This window comes from Limulus polyphemus, unplaced genomic scaffold, assembly GCF_000517525.1.
Source record: "Limulus polyphemus unplaced genomic scaffold, Limulus_polyphemus-2.1.2 Scaffold942, whole genome shotgun sequence".
Classification (NCBI taxonomy): Eukaryota; Metazoa; Arthropoda; class Merostomata; order Xiphosura; family Limulidae; genus Limulus; species Limulus polyphemus.
Window position 1 is genome coordinate 277,443 of NW_013666552.1, and position 19,796 is coordinate 297,238.

The 19,796-nt window shown below is 36.0% G+C and overlaps 1 protein-coding gene across 4 annotated transcripts in view; it reads left to right on the forward strand.

Annotated features, from left to right (window-relative positions):
* The window catches only part of LOC106461355 (ankyrin repeat and IBR domain-containing protein 1-like), a 268,562-nt gene that overhangs the window by 230,830 nt on the left and 17,936 nt on the right, over positions 1-19,796 (forward strand). For all 4 annotated transcript variants that reach the window (XM_022388283.1, XM_022388284.1, XM_022388285.1 and 1 more), the window contains 2 exons: positions 8,714-8,827; positions 19,423-19,549. In XM_022388283.1, the coding sequence (XP_022243991.1) occupies positions 8,714-8,827; positions 19,423-19,549 (241 nt within the window). The remainder of the gene's footprint in view (positions 1-8,713; positions 8,828-19,422; positions 19,550-19,796) is intronic.

Sequence of the window (19,796 nt, forward strand, 5' to 3'; positions counted from 1 at the left end):
AATATATATATATATATATATATATATATACACATTAGTAAAAATATTATGAAATGGTTAAACCTGACAGTTTCTGATACAATCACTATCCTCCATACACAGAAAGCCATTTTCCTCTTGAAGTCATGCTAATCTGCCTGAGAAACTTGCATGCCACCAGCCTTGTGAAAATTCCAACTTAAATTTCATGTGAAACACATGAACTTACACTGCTTCATGGTCACGTATCATGTAGCAAAACCCTCCACCAATAGAAATGCAACACATCTCCTTGCCTTAATGTGCCCTTTACATTCACACACAAAATTCCTCATTCTTTTCCTCTGCACATTCATGCAAAGACATGTTTATTTTTGTTGAGACTTGTTGAAGTATTTTATATCAACAACTTTGTGTTTTTGACCTTTCACTATGAATTCACAATTTAATGTGAATTTTTTTCTGCTTGAGTACAAGTATCACAGACAATTACCAACAATCTTTGCCTATTGAGAACGTGTCAGCCATCGTCCAACATGTGGTGGAGTTCATGTTGCCACCAGGACTTTCTTCTTCCATCCCTGCCGTAGCATTCCCTTTACAGGATTTTGAATCTGAAGTTGTGGTGGATGAAATGAAGCTATTTTTTTTCAACCTGCTGCCTTTGACTAGAGTACCTCTCTTCTCTTTGAAGAACATGTTTAATCCATTCTTTTTCCTTATCCCATTTCTTATAATGCTTCCTATTCTCTTTTACAAAACCCTTCCACTTCCAATTTCTAGGATTGTTCCACATTCCCCTAATATTTTTCATGTTTCATCTTTTCTATTACAGATTCGTTTTTGCAATATTATGCAACATCCTCCACACTTGACGGTTTCATACCTGATTTCTTAATGTCCCTCACCCTCCCTTTCCTGGACTTGCAGTCCTTGGTTTCAAATTTACAGTTCCTGGGATACAATATTTGTTACCTGGGTCACTGTTCTGTACCAATATTTCCCGACTTTGTGCTTTCCTTATTACCAGACTTTACTACCTTCTCTCTCTCTCCATCTCATGATGGGACCACACCATTATTTAAAAGGTACATTCAGACCATTCCTTCCTCTTCCACAGCACTTGCACCTCTCACTTGGTTCCTTTTTGTTGGGAGCTCTTGGGTAGAGGTACCTTACCTTCCTAAGTCAGTTTTACCCACCTCTTTTCTTCTTGACCTGCGTTTAGCCCCATCACTCCATCAAGAACTCCTTGGAAGTGTCACTGGGATCAGGTACTGAGGCAGACCACCAGCAATTTTCCTTTCCTCATTAGTTTAGAGTTTGTCCCAGTCTCACTCCTCCACATCTGTCCCATGACCTCACCCACCCCTCTTTCCCATATAGTTCCAGTTTCTCTGCCTTCCACCTCTTATTGTCCTGTTTCCATCTAAAGTCTCTCCCATTGTCCTAATGGTGAGAGACCATCCAGTCAGTTCAGGTCATGTGAGATTCCATCTGTTCCAATTTGCTCATTATTTGTAGGCTTATTTTGCTCAACACAAATTGGTCTTAACACCATTCTAGCCCTGCACTTTCTCTGCTCCTCCTGTTCTCTCTCTATCATAGCCTTTCTTCTCTCCTCAGTTCCAGCCATTCTACTGATGGATGGTTTTGGACTCATTGGAGTAGCAATCCATAGAACAAGTTTTCCTGACTTTTCTGAGTTATTACTCACCTCTTTGTTGTCTCCATAAAAAACACAGGGACTAGACTTGTTCATTGACTTATCCTCCATCACTCACATTTTGGTCATCCCTCATTTTCAGAAGGTGAATTACTTCTCTTCCTTCTGGTCCTTCTGGCCAGACATATGGTAGACAAAACAGGTGGGTCAGATGAATTTCACCAAGTTTCTATAGCCCCTGTCTCACAACTTTACCTGAGGTTCATTCACTGAGATTGTGTCTATCACTTTGGTGTCCTTCCATTCGAAATAGCTGTAGCCCCATATGTATTTCATAGCATTATGAAGGCCTTCACTCATTAGCTACACCATCTAGACTGTAGTTCCACTTTCTCATGTGGAATCCACAGATCAAACTTCACTTCTACTTGATGGAGCTGCTCACTTGGGATGGCTCATCCACATTTCCAACTCCTTCCTAGTCTGTCCCAAGGTCTTATTTACCTCTATTTATTTTTTAGCTTTCTCCTTAGTCATGCCCTACCTTATTTTTCCCAACTACTAGACCTCATACATCTCATCACCTAAGTCCACTCCTTTCTTTTCCATCTACTCTCTTTGAGGATTAGTGTTTCTCTAGATCCTATCATCCCACTTGGCTGCACTCATGCATGTCATGTCCAGTGAGCCCAAAGTGATTAATGGAACCTGTCCAGGGATTCCATGTTCTCATGGGTCCTCCTTTTCACCTGTTTTCTGGTGGCTAGACCACTCCCACTCCACCATTGGCATTCCTATACATCCTTCCAAGCCTGTCTTCTCCTATTCCCCACTCATACCTCACCATCTCTCACTTCAAGTTCTTGGACATTTGAAAAGAGTTCTCTTCACATCAGTATCCTGGTAATGCTTGCAGTCCAGTGGGCATGCTTCCATTTCTCTTCCCCCCCCCCCTTCATAGTGGATCTTGTGGTTGAGATCCACTCAGACATTTCCACAGTAGTGTCTTACATCAGCAATCAAGGACACATATGTTCTGGTATCTACTGCTTGCAGACATTAAATCTCTTTTGGGCCCATTCCACTCAGATGAGCTTGATTTCTGTCTATGCCCAGGGTGCTCTGAATATTGTTGTAGACATCTTTGCACCCACTGATTTCTGTTGGGTTTGTTCCCAACTTGGCATTCCTCACTACTTTATACCAATACCCCCATTCTGCTCTCCTATTCCTCACCCATTAGGCATGACTGTGTATACTCTCAGCATTCACACCAGTGCTATTGTCTGTCTCAAAACACCATATATCAAATACTGTTGATCACCCACTACTAGCCTGCCCAACTCCTCTTGACCAAACTTCTTTTCATCCTCTTTCTAAATTTCTTTTTCCTCTTGTACACCTCTCTTGTATGTGATACTCCCTTCGAGTGTGGGATTGTTTGGTTTGCCTCCTGGTTAGCCATATTTTTCCATACGTGTGGCCTTCTTTTCTATTCCTATTGTTCTTCCACCTTTTCTGTTTACCAACAGACATGATGGACTTTTCATTGTTAAGCCTCTCCTTCATCTTTCCTTCCCAACTGATCTACTTTACATCAACTCACCCCTTTTTTTCCTTGGCTATTCAACAGAATCTTGTCTGTTTCTAATGCTGCAGGATCTCAGGATGCTCTATCCACTACATTCTGCCTTTCTCAATTCCACATTGTTTTTCTTCCCTCCCATGTTGTCACCACTCTCTTACACTCCTCCTTACTGCACATCTATTCCCACTCCATTGCCTGATTGGGAATTGAATGTGCCCTCATTGTTGATCCATATTGAACCCTTTGCTGCTCACCCTCTATTGCCTCTCTCTTAATTTTCTTTCCTTCTTCTTAGAAGTTCTGACTTCTACTCTACCAACTTCATTTGAATTCATTTCCACTACTTGTACATTCTTCTCTACCCTGAACATTTTCTCCTTTCCGTGACTTCTGTTACTCAGGAAGATGGTCCTCTATTCTCCCATTAAACTTCACTCCATTTCCCTTATTTATGGTTGTTCTGCTCCAAACAGACTCCTGTGTCTGGTCCAGTCATTTCTTTCCTTGGGATCCCTCATCTACTAGTGGCCTTTCTCCCTCTATACTTACCTTATGGATCCTCCAACTCATCCAGACTTTTTACTCTTCCTTGGGTATGGTTAATTGTCAACCATTTCATGTCAACTCTTACCAGACTCAACTTCTAACAGAGTCTCTGGCATCTCCCCATTGACAGCTTCAGGAATTTTTCCAGGATGGCATGTGGACTACCCCACACTCATTTGTCTCACATTATAACAATTTCTGGTTGTCATGTCTTCAGTAGCATAGACTTCCACCAATACCATTTTTCATTTTATCCTATGCCTGTAACAGGTGAGATTATTCTTTTACTTATTCCTTTCTCACCTTCATTCTATTTTCAGATCCCACTAGGCGGCTAGTGCTGCCTCCGAGCATATTCTCACTCAAAATCTGTGTCGAGCCATAAAGCTCTCATGCCATTCGCCCTGACTCAATCAGTGCCCACTGTGAATTGGAGTTGTCCACAAGACCACTGGAGTTAGTACTCAAGGTAATACTATAAAACATTCAACAGTCCAATCCAGACTGTATCCACTCCATGGACTATCATGAAAAAAACAGTACAAGAGCTGTGCATCTGCCTGCTTCTCTGACTAGCACTTGCTGGCTTTTAGAAATAGGATTTTGCAGTTACTCATCCCCAATAAAAGATCTTTCTGGCAGGCACCCATATGGGTTCCAGGCATATTCTCTAGGTCTCCCCTGAGCAAGTTCTCCCCCTCCACCTTTAAGTGGAGCTCAGGTGGTGAATGAAGGAGAACCCTCATCAATTGGAAACTAAACATTGGGGGTAAAACATGAATCCCTCTATGGTGAGAAGTGGGGCAGGTGCATTTCTGGAGTGCAGTGCAGATCACCCCATTGCATATAGATACATCACAATCTTCAAGTGGAATTTGGACACATATCACTATTTCACACTCGTATATCCATTTGATTTATCATAATTCCTACTCACACAATGGTTTGAACCCTCTGTATCTGATGGCAAAGTATATGATATTATTTAGTATCCAAATATGATGTAGTGCTCACATGTCCTACTCCCCCAGCAGGCTAGGGGCCCATAGTGTCTGATAGTCAAGTTCTGGTTATATAAGTATCCATACTAATTGTGTCCAACAAAAAATATATGGTACCCTCTTCTCACAATTGGCAAAGTGTCTCATGGTAGAGGAGCTGAGCACAGATATTTATCACAAGTTTCCTTCTCCCACAGCTGGTTCTGACACATAGAGACTGATGGTTGAAGAGGTGTGCACACAAAGTACACTCCGAATGCACTCCAACCACATTACACATATTGGCCATCCAACCACTTGTGTGCAAGTACTCAGACAGTCGTGTACCTATTCCACCTATCCTTGCAACACAGTTATAGCATTTCCCCTCTTTTGGGGGAGCTCATTTAATTACATTTCACACTGGTCCCTTCACCATCTCAGTGTTGGATTCTGGCTTTCTGTGTACAAAGGTGAGTGATTGTATTTGAAGTTAACATTTTCCTGAATCCTATTGCCATGGGTATCCTTTACTAGCTTGGATGAATTTGTAATGGCTCTTGTTGCATAGTTAGAAAGCCAGAAAAATTTGAGAGGTAATGAAATTTGTCTACTTTTGCATGTTATTAGTCTATATTCTTTGGTGCATTATTTAATTAAATAAAAATTATTAAGTGCATTACTATCATTAGTAGAACAAATTAGGTTTAAGTCTCCACGAAAACCAGCAGCAAGAAAAAAGAAGATTGGTTAAGTATTTTATTTTTTGTTTTTCATGTTTATTCTTTATGTATAATTATTAAAGTAACTGAAATGTAAAAATAGGAACTGTTTACAAATCATTTGTTGTGTAGTTCAGTTGTGAATTTATGGCATGTTACTAGGATCTTCTAAGTTTTTCATGTTGCTTTAAATGAGTATTATTACATAATAATGTCTCATAGTTTGTAGAAAGTTCTAGGTCTCAGTCAGGCAATATACATATAGGTGACCAAGTTAGTGGAAGTAAGTTAAGTTAGTAAAAGTGAAAAAGGTTAAACTGTGCGATTGTGAGTTTAGCCATAAAGAGCATATAGTGATGATTTCTAAAGTGAAAGTATCACAGTTTGTATTCTAATAACAAGAGATAGACAAGAATAATTTGTCATGTCAAAGGATTTTCTAAAGTAATTGAACCTGCCTGTGTTCACTTTGACAAAAAGAAGACAAATATTTAAAGCTCTGGATAAAATTGTGGTAACCAACAGTTATAGTGGTGATTTTAAAGTGAGTGACACAGCTTATATTGTAATAACAAAGTAGAGGAGAATAATTTTTCTTGTCAAAGGGTGTTCCAAAGTAATTGAACATGCCTGTATGGACTTTTACAAAAAAGAGGCAATTATTTAAAGCTCTGGATACAACTGTGATAACTAACAGTGTAATGAACACTGATATATATGTTTGACTTGTTTTGAATATATTATTTTAAAACAAGTGGATTGAGTGCTGTCCATTTATTGTTGAAAGTTATCACCAACAATTCACAGACACCTACTGTAAAAAATCTTGCACCATAAAATCTGACAGGTGTATCACATTCCTATTGATGGAGGGTTTTGCTGCATGGTATGTCATCATGTAGTAGTGCAACTTCATGTGTTTCACTGAAATTTAGGTGGGAATTTTCACAAGGCTGATAGTTTGCAAGTTTCTTAGACACATTACGTTTTGTGTACAGAGGTGAATGTCTATCAGAAATACATTTTCAATTAATGAAAATGTTATCTTTCATGTGCCACATGTAAATGCCATGGTGCTTTCTAGGATCTAAAAAATAAAAAGATTGTTGTGTTCCCATATAAACATCATATGGTTGAGTGAAATTTAAACTTCTCTGACAAATATCTTACTAATAAAGTTTTCCATATGAAAAATATATATATAAATAAAGTTCTTGTTAGCTTGCAGCACAAAATGTTGCTTAAAATTTAGACCACAGTTAGCCTTCCTGGCTACAAAGAGAAACATTAATGAAAAAGCACAGTTACTAAAGCAACAGAAACATACAGTGCCTTGCAAAAGTATTCACCTCTACTAGTGAGGTCACATTTTGAAGAAATACAAATAACAAACGTTTTAACATAAAATATAAAAATATGGCATTACAAGTTATTTTGCTTTTACTTCTTTCTGGATTACCTTGTGAAGACATTAGGCTAAAAGAACTTCATGTGAACAGTTTGCCTAGGTTGTCCTAGAAACTTTCTTTTCAGTTATAAAAAAGCTTATGAGTAGTTAAAGATAAATTTCAATCTTTTACAACCAGGTATTATCATTTTTCACTTGGATGTCTGATAAAACTTTCTAATTTGATAGGATTTGTTTTTATAATAGTTTTGTTTCAAATATACTAGTTTTTTAGCTTATAATTCACAAAAATTGAAGTGAAAACATTATTGATATTAAATTTTACACACACATAAAATAAGAAAACACTAAGCTCTTCTGTTCTCACTAGATACTGCATGTTATAAAAGAAAAATACTCTTGTTATTAATTTGTTTAAGCAAATAGTATAAAGCTCAGCATGCTTATTTTCATTCTCTTCCTAATTCTCATAAATAGTAAATTGGTGAATTTCATCCATACATTGATTTGCATAATTAATTTATTTGACACACTTAGGCTGTATCCGTAACATGCTACTCAAAACTGTTCCAAGACTTGAATGTAATTAAATATGTTGTTGAATTAATAAATGTACTGTGTGAAGAAACAATGCACATAATTTTGTTAATCCATAATCATATTTTTTCAATAAACCTGTGTAAAATACAAAATTTTAAACCTCTTTGTATAACATTAGTACGTAGAATTATATATGTGTGTGTTATATATATATATATATATTAGTATCTTTACAAAGTTACCCTGGGAAACTCATGGTAAATATGAGGGCTTATAATGCTAGAAATTGAATTTCAATACCTGTGTCGAGCATAGCATGAAGAGCCCATTATGTAGCTTTCCAATTAACAGCAAAAAAAATCTTAATGCAATCAGATTTCAAATAAATTATTTGTTGTGGTAGTTTTCAATGGTTTTGTACTGTATTATCAATGCATGTTAGAAGTTTTTGAAAAGAAGAATATTCAAGAGCATTAACAAGTATGGCACATATTATAATGCAGAATGACTCAGCAATGATAATTTGTAATTATTGATGTTCAAGAAAATATAAAAAGTTAAACATCTTGCAAACAGAAATGGAATACTTAAAACTGAATTTTAAACAATAAGAGATTTTGAAATAAATAGTAAGAAAATGTTTTCTTTATCTTTATTGGTAGGGAAGGTAGATGTGTGCTGTTATGGACTTTTTATTTTTATGCAAGTTATTTGTTACAATAATTTATTAAGTTTAGTAAATAAGCATCATTTTGTTGTTTAGAATTGACTTAAACAAATTAATAGGTTCTTTCATGGTAGCTAATTGAGAAAACTTCTGATATGTTTTAAATCTAGATGTTTTGTTTGTAAAAATATACTTCAAAAAACGTATATATGCCACTTATAGCTTCTTGTAAGATTGAGTTTAAGATTGATTACAAAATATTTAGTTTTAAAAGTTGAAGGTTTTGATATCATCAGTACATTATTGTTTCACATGTTTTTTGTAGTTAATTCATAAGATTGTCTTTGTATTTGTGTGTTGTGTATTTATATTTCTTGAAATAAATTTAACCTATGTTTATAACTCATATGCACTAGATCAGCTAATTTTAATACCCATTATGAACTTCAGCTCCATTATTTGAACTGTTATGAATTTTTTCTAATAAACCACTAATATTTAATTTATCTGATAAGGAAAACTTGAGTCTTTAATCAATCTTAAAATAAGATACCCATAATTTAAAAATGTTTGTAAAATACAGATATTTATCAACCTACTTTAATGTCTTGATACAGGGGTCTGTGCTCGAAAAGGTTGTCAAAAGGCTCGAGCTCGCAACCCAAGAACTGGAACACTCCATGAATATTGCTCATTACAATGTCTGCAAAATTACACAGAAGGAGTAGAAGGTAATAGGTTTCATAATATCTTTTTATGTTTTGTGAAGTATTTATTGAGCAAGTAGATTTTTTCATTTCTTGAACAGTTAATTTTAGTAGCTGTTACATAATCAAAGTTTAAGCCTTGATTATGTACATCTGTCTTTTTACTTATCCATTATTTAGATTTATCAAAAACCTAACTTAACTCAATAAACGTTATTAGTGTTATGAACAAAATTCTCTGGAGGTGGCACATTACTGAAGGAACCCATTCCAAAAATAATAACAAAAGCATGAATTGAGATTAATTCAACGTAGTGAGCTTAAAATAAATTACAGCATAAAAAATGAAAGGAAAGAATATAGAAATATTGACAGATGTATTGCATTATTCATGCTAAATATTCTTAAAGAAACAACTGAGAGGCATACTTTATTGACTGGTTAAAAACAAAGGTGATTGTCATGGAAACAAGTTTTATCAAAACAATTAACTCAATTTGAATAGAAAAGAACTTTGTTAACATGCTCTCCACATATAAATTAATATTGGTATCTGAGTACAGACTTTTTTAGAAGCACAGTTAGATTTTTGTTTTATAAGGCCAGCAGCAATACTAATAAGTAAATATAGTTTGATTGCACTATATGCTTACTTTTTGTTTCTTTATTGATTTTTTGTAATTTTACCAAACTAATGATGATCATATCTTTGAAGTTTAATTCTAATAAGTACTTTGACAATTAGAAATCTGCTGAAAAATTTTAACTACAGAGAAATGGGCTTCATAGTTGTTGTAATCTTCTAAGTTGTATCGTAAATAGTACAGAAATTTACCAGTGTTATATATATATATATATGTATATTAATTTCACTAAGATTTCTCACAACTTACTAATGTTTCTAGGTATGGCAATAAAATTATCTCAGTTAGGGTAAATAGCAAATATGCAATTAAGCTGTATTTTTGCTATTTTACCCTTAAATTTAAAGTATTTATTTTGTTGTTGTTGTTTTATTTTTGCCAAAGCTAGTATAACAGTAGCCAGCATTATTCACATGACAGAATAGTCAATTACTTATCAAAGCTGAACAAGTGTGTAATTCAGATTATCACATCATTTTATAATTAGCTGGATTTTTTGTATATCTAATCAAGCAGAAACAGTAATAATGAAATCATAATTTATTTGAAAGCTTAAACTGTTTTATATACAAATTATTATCTTTTGGTTTCTTGTAGTACTGTTTTACAGTGGACTTTTAATAATTTTTTTGATTATTAACATATCATCCATACTGACTTAATAAATATTTATCTATAAAAGTTATGCAAATGATTACATGTTAACAATTCACTTGTTGTGACATTTATGATTCAACAGAACAAAATTGATAACATTTCAGCTCTTTCCAAATTTTAAACAAATAAGTTGTCTTAAAATATACATGATCCAAGCTCTTTTTTTTTCCCACCATGATCCCACTCAGTTAAGTTTACAGTTGTTAGTATCTGAACATGAAATCAACAGCATAATGACTAGCTATCTCTGAAATCAGACTAATACAGAGCTTTTCTCTTTCAAATCCTGATTATCAAAACTAGTTCACTCAGATGCTCTGTATTTGTCAATGCTATTATACACTAAATTTCTTCTTCACTTTCTTTTATCATTCTTAATGAAGAATGGTTTAGGCATAATTCTGTAATCATTTATATGAATGAAAACAATGCAACAGTCAGGCTACACTTAATTTTAACATATAATTTTACAGGATATGTAATATCATCTCTGCTAAATTTGATGCAAGAAATAATTTGGAATACAGTTATCCAGAAAATTAAAATTACATATGGTTCCTTGTAACTTTCTAGCTTTTTCAGGTGTAATGATGTATATATTGTGTGATAAAATGTTATGGCTGTAACCCTTTTATAACTTTGAAAGTAAATCTGTCTTTAATTAGATGTGTTCAGGTACAGTTTTTCTGAATTCTGATACATATTCCTGTATTTACAAATTCCGTATGAACATGTATACCTAATCGTGACTTCTTAATTGTACCCTTTATGTATGTCTTCACACATTCATAGGTACAAGCCTGGTACCTGGACTGCTTGCTAGATAACTTTCTGGACAAATGTCATTGGGATGCCTGACATGTTGATCTTGAATGAAAATAAGAAATTTGGGAAGTCTTGTTTCCCTTTTCTTTTAATAGATTTACTCTTTGTGTGTGTCTCCGTATGTTCATAGGTATAAGCCTTGCACTTATTAACCTGCTTGCTAGACAATTGTCAATGGGATAACTGACGTATTCCTTAAGACATGGATAAACATGGCTCTCTTGGAAGTTTTAATGAAGCTTTGGATTGATTGTAATTCTAAACAAAGTTATTTTTTACTCAGACTTTCCTTGGTGGTTATATTTTGAAATTGTGTGGTCAGATTTTTCCATAGTGTTTGTCCAGTGTTGTTGTTCAAAAGCTAAGTATAAATAGATGTTACTTCATTTACCATATTTTATATTGTCCTTACTTTTGTTTCAGAATGAAAGTTCTGTTGTTAGCCTTCATTTTGCAGATTTAAGTGAGTCTGACATGTTCATGCTCTTCATTAAAATTGTTAGACCTCCTGTTATTGCAGCCTTAGTAGTTGATTATGTTGCAACTATATATATATAATGATCATAATATTTGTGTTAAGAATTTTACAGCAAGTTAGGCTTATGTAAAAGTTGGTAGGTATACAGTTTAAGTTAATGTGATAGAGATGATTTGGATAGTTTATATGATATGAATGTTAAATTTAATTATTTTTAGAAGCGATAGTTTATCGGAAGTTTGTTTACATAACTGGTGTGTAGCTCAATAGTTATGAATTGGTGATTGTTATGTTGTTACATCATGTTACTAGAACCTTCTGTGTTTTAATTGAGTATTATTGCATCACAATATCTAGTATCTGTTCTAGACCTCTGTCAGGGTATAAATATACGTTGAAAATTTAGTTTGAAAGTTAGATAGATCTAAACTGCATGATTGAGAGTTTAGCCATAAAGAGTATATATAGTGGCAATTTCTAAAGTGAAATTATCACACTGTGTTGTAATAACAGAGTAGAGAAGAATAATTCATCTTGGTAGTTATGTTCTAGAGTAATTGAATCAGTCTGTGTGGACTTTGACAAAAAAAAAAGATACAATTATCTAAAGTTCTGGATACAACTGTGGTAACCAACAGTTATAGTAGTGATTTTAAAATGAAATTATCACAGACTGTATTGTAATAACAGAGCAGGAAGAATAATTCACCTTGTCAAATTGTGTTATAAAGTAGCTGAATTAACCTGTGTTGACTTTGACAAAAAAAAAAGAGACAATTATCTAAAGCTCTGGATGCAACTGTGATATGTTGTATCACATGTGATATGTTGTGATCCTACATGGTACCTTATCTCCTCTTACATGTATAGTTACTCTTGTTCAATTCTGCCTTCTATATGCAAAAAATGTTTTCACATGCCACAAGCCTTGAACTCCCACATACCCCACGATCATCATGGTTCACTGTGTCTTGCATGTAAATCATCATGCAACAACCCTCCACCAACAGGAATGTGAAACACCCTCCTGATGCATGTGACTCCCTCTATTTGATTCTATAGAACTAACACTTCTTTAGGTAATGATCAAGTGCAGACATTTTTCAATTGTGCTCTCTTCACGTGTTCATCTATTTTTTTTGTGTGCAAAGTGGAGATTTAACTTAATTATTCTTTTGCTACAGCTGTTTTTCTGTAGTATTTTGTCACAATAACTTATCTTTGTTTATCAATTTTCTTTCTCATTTTCAACTTCTTCACAGTTTAAAATAAATTCTAAAGTTTGTGTTTTACCACTTCTGATATTATTACCACTACTTTGAGTGCCATTAGCAGCTTGAGGTCTGCGGTCTTGACTGAGGATTTTTTTGCCTATCATTCATCGGAAGAAGACTGATCGTTATATGAGTCGACCTTCTTCTCCTGACAATGTTTGGGTTATCCCTGAATCATACAAGCCCATTCATGAGAAGGAGGATTTTGACAGCTTTTTTTTTTCCACCTAACTATGCCGTGCCTTCCCATGCCTCTCTTACAGAATCTTCCAGGCCTAACTTAGCTTTATGGATATGATTTCTCAAGTATGTTCTGTTTTATCAATTTCATTGATTTCATATGATCCTGTCCTTATAATACCTTATTTTCCTTCCTTCTCCTGACATCAAAGTTCATGCTGAGCATTTCTTTCTCAGTTGAGGGCTGGTGCTAGCATGCCTCATCCTCCATGGGCTTCTGATCATCATGTTTTAACTTATCGTCAGGCTGATCAACCATTTCTCGACTCCCAAGCACTTGGAGTCACTTTTGCCAATGTGGGGTTGACCCTGACAATCCTATCTGTTTCTCCCATTCCCAATTTTCCCACTTTCTTCTTACCCATACAGCTCTCCTATGGTACTTATCCACCACATATCTCCTTTCTGAGGCACTCCACTGATCCCCTCAGGGATTTTGGGGAGATACCTTTTCTATCATTTCCTACATGTTGATGTGATTTTCATCCTCAGCCCTATCCTTTCACACATGGTTTCTCTGCTGTTGGGATCTTACTGGAAGGGATTCTGTCATGTCACAAGTTTGTCTGCCTTCCTATTATCTTCGTAACTTACAGATGGCTCCTTTTCTTCATTGGTCTGATTTTGGAGATATTCCTGAGTCTTTGGTTATTCATTTGTCTCATTCTGATCCCATGCCCACTTTTATAACTATTTCTCGTTCTGCACTCTCCTGTCCTTTACCAGGCACTACAACAAGAGGTTTGACACTTCGTTATGTTTCTAGATGTCAGATTAGTTGTTGTCAGCAGCTTCTGTGACTATCAGCTGGTTTGGTTTTCCAGATCAGTGGTGGCGCTTTTGATCTCCTGTGGCAGGAATTCACTACTGATCCTTAGGTGATCCAGGTTTTGTTAGAAGAACTTTTCATCCATTTCCTTTCCCTGCCCTCATTATCTCCTGTACCGATATCCTTCCTGTTACCTTGGGATCCTGCTATCAGTCAGCATCTATCCAAGGCTGTGTAGACTCTTCTATCAGAGAGAGCTATTGAGCCTTTCAGCCAGCCTTCCCCAGATTTTTGCACAAGGCTTTTGTTGTCCCCAAGAAAACTAGGGATTAGCATCCTGTGATTGATTTGTCTCACCTCAATCAATTTTTGGATCTTGTCCACATTGCCATGGAGTCCTTTCTCACACTGAGGTGGGCTTTTTCTTCAGGACTGTGGATGATCAAAGTAGACATCTCAAATGCTTATCTCCATATTACTATTTTTCATCACTCTAGATGCTATCTTTTGTTTTTCCACTACAGGGTTGTGTATCAGTTTTGCACCTTGCCTTTTAGGTTTGCTTCAGCACTGTATATATTTTGTTGGGTAGTCAAAGCCTTTGCCTGACTTCTGCATGCTCAAGAGTTGCTTCTACACCACTACATGGATGACTGGCTTCTGTTAGCTCATTCTGAACTGGAGTCTTCTCAACACACACATCAACTACTGACAGAGCAACTCATGTTGATTGGATTCTCAAGTTGGAGAAGTCTTTCTTTGTGCCTACCCAATATTTTATCCACTTGGGTGTATTTTTCAACACCCACCTCAGTCGGGCCCATCCTTCTCCACTTCCTCTTTGTTCGATGGAACTTTCAGTTCTCCATGCCCTTGCTGCTCCTTCTCTTTCTGCATGAGGTTCTATTACTTTTGGAGACTTGATCTTAAATGGAAGCCCTTATCTCCTTAGGTCAAAAACATATTCATTTCCTTTAGTGGACTCTGCACAGCTAATGAAATCTTGCTTGAAATCACTTGGACTCCCTAATTTCCCTTTCTCCTTCCCTTATAGATGATTTGCATTGGTGACTGAACAAGTACAACATGATGGTGGAGTACTGCTTCCTCCACCTTGTCCAGATTTGTAACTGCTCACAGGTGCTTTTCTCCATGGTTGGGGGACATGGATCAATCAGCAGGAGGCTTCCAGACATTGGTCCTCAATAGAAAAGTCTTACCATATCAACATCTTAGAACTTCAGATTGTACGACATGCTTGGGATCATTTTCTTCGTGTTGTACAGAACCAACTCATCATGATCTAATCAGACATTTCATAGTTGTGGCTTATATCATTCACCAAGGGAGCACCTGTTCCCTTTGTGGTCAAACATTAGAACTCCTTTATTGTGCCCACATAATGTGTAATCGTCTTCTTTCAGGTCATGTTCTGGATGCTTTCAACCTTGTGGTGGATCGACTTTCTAGACCTGACAACATTTATCCCACAGAGTAGTCTCTCGACCCTCAGGTTTTCAGGTGGCTATGCAATCAATAGGGGACTCCTCATCTGGATGCTGTTGCCACTTTCCTAAACACCTAGTTACCTCATTTTTGATCTATAATTCCTCATCTTCAGGTCCTGACTGTAGGTGCTTTCAGTTAGGACTGGACTAACCAGTTCCTTTATGTTTACCTTCCCAGGGTGATTTTGGTCATCCATATCACACTGTGTCAGGTCCTTCTGACTGCTCCTTACTGAGTGGCACAACCTCGATTTCCTCCTCTCATTCAACTCCAAACTAAACCCACATTGCCTCTTCCTCTCACTCTATCTGTACTCAATCAACCTCAGTTACCGGTTCTTCATCCCACCCTTCACATCTGGTATTTACCAGGTATCTGGCAAAGTGTTCCAATTGTCTAGGTGTGTCTCCTTTCTTTTAGCTCGGACCATTAGACCTTCCTCTCTAGTAGTTTATCATCATAAATGGAACATGTTCTGCTGTTGGTCTTTGAATCAGGATTTTTCCCCTTCTCAGCCCATGGTTCCTCATGTTACTGATTTCCTCAACTGGCTGTTCGATAATGGGGCTTCTGTCTTTTCTATAGCTGGTTATCGAACTGCCCTATCCAACACCTTCCATTTTTCCTGGTACCATTTAGTGTTTTCCTCTCCTACCATCTCCCTTTTATTGGATTCCTTCTGGAAACGTAAGCCTCCTCGTTGGGCTGATCTTCTGGATTGGAATGTCAGTGTTTGAACCTTTATCTTCATGTTCCATGTTTCACCTATCCCATAAGACTCATTTCTTACTCCTTTTAGCCTGTGGGCATCATTGGTCTAATATCTTTGCCATCAACATTTTACATATTATATTTCATTCTACATATTTTCTCTTTTATCATATCAATTGTTCCTACCCACAACTTCAACAGCTTATGGGGGACATTGTTTCTTCTTGATATCACTTTCATCTGTATCCCATCTTTATTCCTGGTCTGATCCTCATGTTCCATGTTTCACCTATCCCTTAAGACTTATTTCCTACTCCTTTTAGCCTGTGGGCATCATTGGTCTGATATCTTTGCCATCAACATTTTATGTATTCTATTTCATTCTCCATATTTTCTCTTTTATCAGATCAATTGTTCCTACCCAGAACTTCAGCAGCTGATGAGAGACATTGTTCTTTCTTGCCAATTTCCCACCTTTATTCCTTGGCCTGATTCAGATAGACTTCTTTGTCCTGTATGTGCTCTTCATTGTTACATTCCCTGCACAGCCTCCTTCCATGGTTTTTGTTCCTGCCTTTTCATCCCCTAGCAACAATCCTCTGTACATGACCTCTCTTCTTTTACCCTTACAACTGATTCATTTGACATATTCCTTCTTGTCTCTTTCTTCCCGAACTCTGTTCCAGGTGTCATCACATCAAATTGGGCACCTTACCTTTTCCCTGGCATCTCGCCTCCATCATCCAATAGAGGAAACTCTTCCAGTCGGATATGTGGATTACACCACATGCATTCATCTCCCACTATCTTTATACAGTGGCTGTTTCTTCTTCATCAGGGTACCACCTTCTGCCTGTTGCCATCCTTCAATTTTGGTGCAGCTGTGACTGTGGAAGTTATCTTTTCTCTATATTTTTTTCTTTCCAAAGGCATATCCCTTTTAGTTTCAGGATCATGCTTAATGGTGAGCATTGCCTGTTCGGTATGCTGTATATTTCTCAAATCTGCACTGTACAGCTAAGATGTAAACTCATAGCCAGTAATACACACCTTCAAGCTGTGGTGTTCAACAGGATCACTAGTAGGTTTTTCTCGCAATATGTTTGCTTCATAAATATGCCCATTCTGGACCGTACTAATCCTGGACTTACATGGGTAAAGCAGAAAGGGACAGCTGCCCTACCCTACCATCCCTTCAATTGAATATATCAGGGGCAGTCTGCTTTTCAGAATAGGATTTTTGTGGTAACCCATTGCACTGTCTTTGGTGTCTGCATTCCTCCAGACTCCCTTGTTCTCTTAGTGGAGTACAGGAGTCCTTGCCACTTTCCAGTTCCAAGCTGATGGGGTGGTGGACCATGGAAGAGACCTCCTGAATGTAATCACTTCCATTCAGTATAGATTAAGGTGGTGGTGTTCTGTTGGTGTAGATGGCATTCAGTCCTCCAATCATGAGCTCCACCTCTATGCAGTGAGTCCCAGAGATTGATGTTGTGCCAAATTTCTGTATATTTCTATCCAGAGGGTGAGATTGCATATATTTTCTAGAAGTAATCCATTTTTGTGCAGTGGGGCCTGGGGATGGCATTGCATTTCAACTTCTGTGCAGTCCTATCCAGGGGATGATGTTGAGCCCAGTTTCTGTGTGGTTCTATCCATAGGATTAGGTTGTGTATCTCTTACAGAAGTGATCCACTCCAGAGGTTGATGTTGTGTTTCAGCTTTTGTGCAGTCCTTTCTGGAAGATGATGTTGGTTTGGGGTAAATCTGTTACATTGCAGCCCCCCCCCCCATCTGATTAGGATCTCTTGTCCTACCATCACCTCTGTGTCAGTCCCCACTGAGTGGTTTGGGATTAGAGCTGAAACAATCACCATAAATTCTCACACATGTGTTGGTTGAGTTTTCTCGTCCTCCCCACCTCCATGCAGTTGGTCTCAGAGGTTGATGTTGCATGCACATGAATCTTTGGTGACAAAATTTGTGAGTTTCAAGTAAACAAATTTCAGTATAGACCAGCACTGGAGCTGTTTTAAACATTCAAACACCAATTCTGAACTTTGTTATATTGTCTCTTCAAGTGGTACATTGGTATACAAAGACTCTGTATCAATACTTGTACAATGCACATCATTGTTGAATTTGAGTTGTTGTATTTTTTTAGGAAAATTCAAAACTTTTTTTTCAGGATGTATTCATCTGTGGTAAATGTTTTTTGTTTTTTAAATTCCACCATAAGATCATTCAAGGTATGATTACAAGTTTCAATATTAGACACAATTGGTCTTAAGGGACATCCTTCTTCATAAACTCACGGCAGTCCATAAAAAATACCAGAATGACTAACTGATGGTCTAATTTTCAAATATTATTTTCCATTATGAACATTTTCTCTTTTTAATTTCACAAAAACCTCTGTAATCCACCCTTCTCAGTAGGATCATGATTCAGTTTTGCAAATTTAGTGCTATTACAAACAATTTCTTCATCATTTTTTAGTTAATAATCCTTATCCAAAATTACAACACTATTATTCATATCTGATTTAGAAATGACAATACTTTTATTTTTGCTTAAATTTCTTAGTGGTTTAAGTTCTTCAGCATTTAAACTAGAAAAATGTTTATATTCATTATGATAATTATTAAACAACCGAGAGCTATACCATTTATTTGAGTTCTAATATTACTAAAACTTTGGCTCGAATTATTCCAAATCATTTTATCTGATAATGTTTCTAAAAACTTCAAATTAAATAAAATAATCCTCAAATTTAAATTTATTAGGAATACTAAATGTTAAACCCTGAGCTAATACTTTTTTTCTCAGTGTCATTCAGAACATATTTAGAAAAATTAACTATCACATGATCAGGTTTCTCCAAGTCCATATAGTGTTAGGGTAGAACAAATAACATGAAATATAAAGTTTTACTGAAAAACCATATTCATTTATGAGGTTCTAGAGGTTATGTGAATGATATTTGAAAACTGTAAGATGAAGAAAGTATTTTTTTCTTGATATGGAAAACACCTTGTAAATCTTTAGTAAAAAACTTAATTCTGATTTTATGTGTACAGAAGACTTGTTTACTAAAAGCTTGCCAAATTTCATGAAGATAACACTTACAACATTAAAAATTATAGTATATGTGCACTTTCATGGTTAACTGATGACTCAAAATAATTTATCTCAGATCATAGTCTGTGAATCAGTAGACTCTTTTATATGGAAGCTTCTTTCATCATTGGTCTTAGCTAGAATCTTAAACAAACTGTCTTTCCAAAAAGGAAACTAATAACACATAAAATAACTTGAACTTCAGCTCACCTTCCAAATCTAGTGTAGTTGAATATGTTCTATGAGGTTGTGATATAGTCATCACATCCAGTTTGATGTTGAGTGAGCAGGTAGGTTACCTACCTGGTGGCTGTAAGGTCAGTGAAAATGAACAAGCCCATATAGAGAGACTTAATATTAATTTCACTATATTTTTATTAACTACTTTTCAGATAGAAATCACCTTACATATGAACTTGATTATTCTATGGACCTACTGATTGCTTTGGAAATGTCTCGTCTACAGATGATTGAAGATATGAACAGGGTTCAACTCTCTAGGACTGAAAGTACTGTCAAGTAAGTTAATAAAGTAATTAACCTAAATTATGGCATGTGCACAATATTTGCTTTTTATTATAAGTTATATATGTTATACAAACAAATATACCTTTCCTCCCTTCACAAACAAATATTTGTTTCCTTCCAAGGAAGGTCAGAAGAGCTATCTACAAACATTATGCTCATATGTAGTTAAGTGTAACAGCTACATACATTGCTTGATAAAATATTTTCTATTAAAATAAGTTGCAACCCTTTAGTCTTC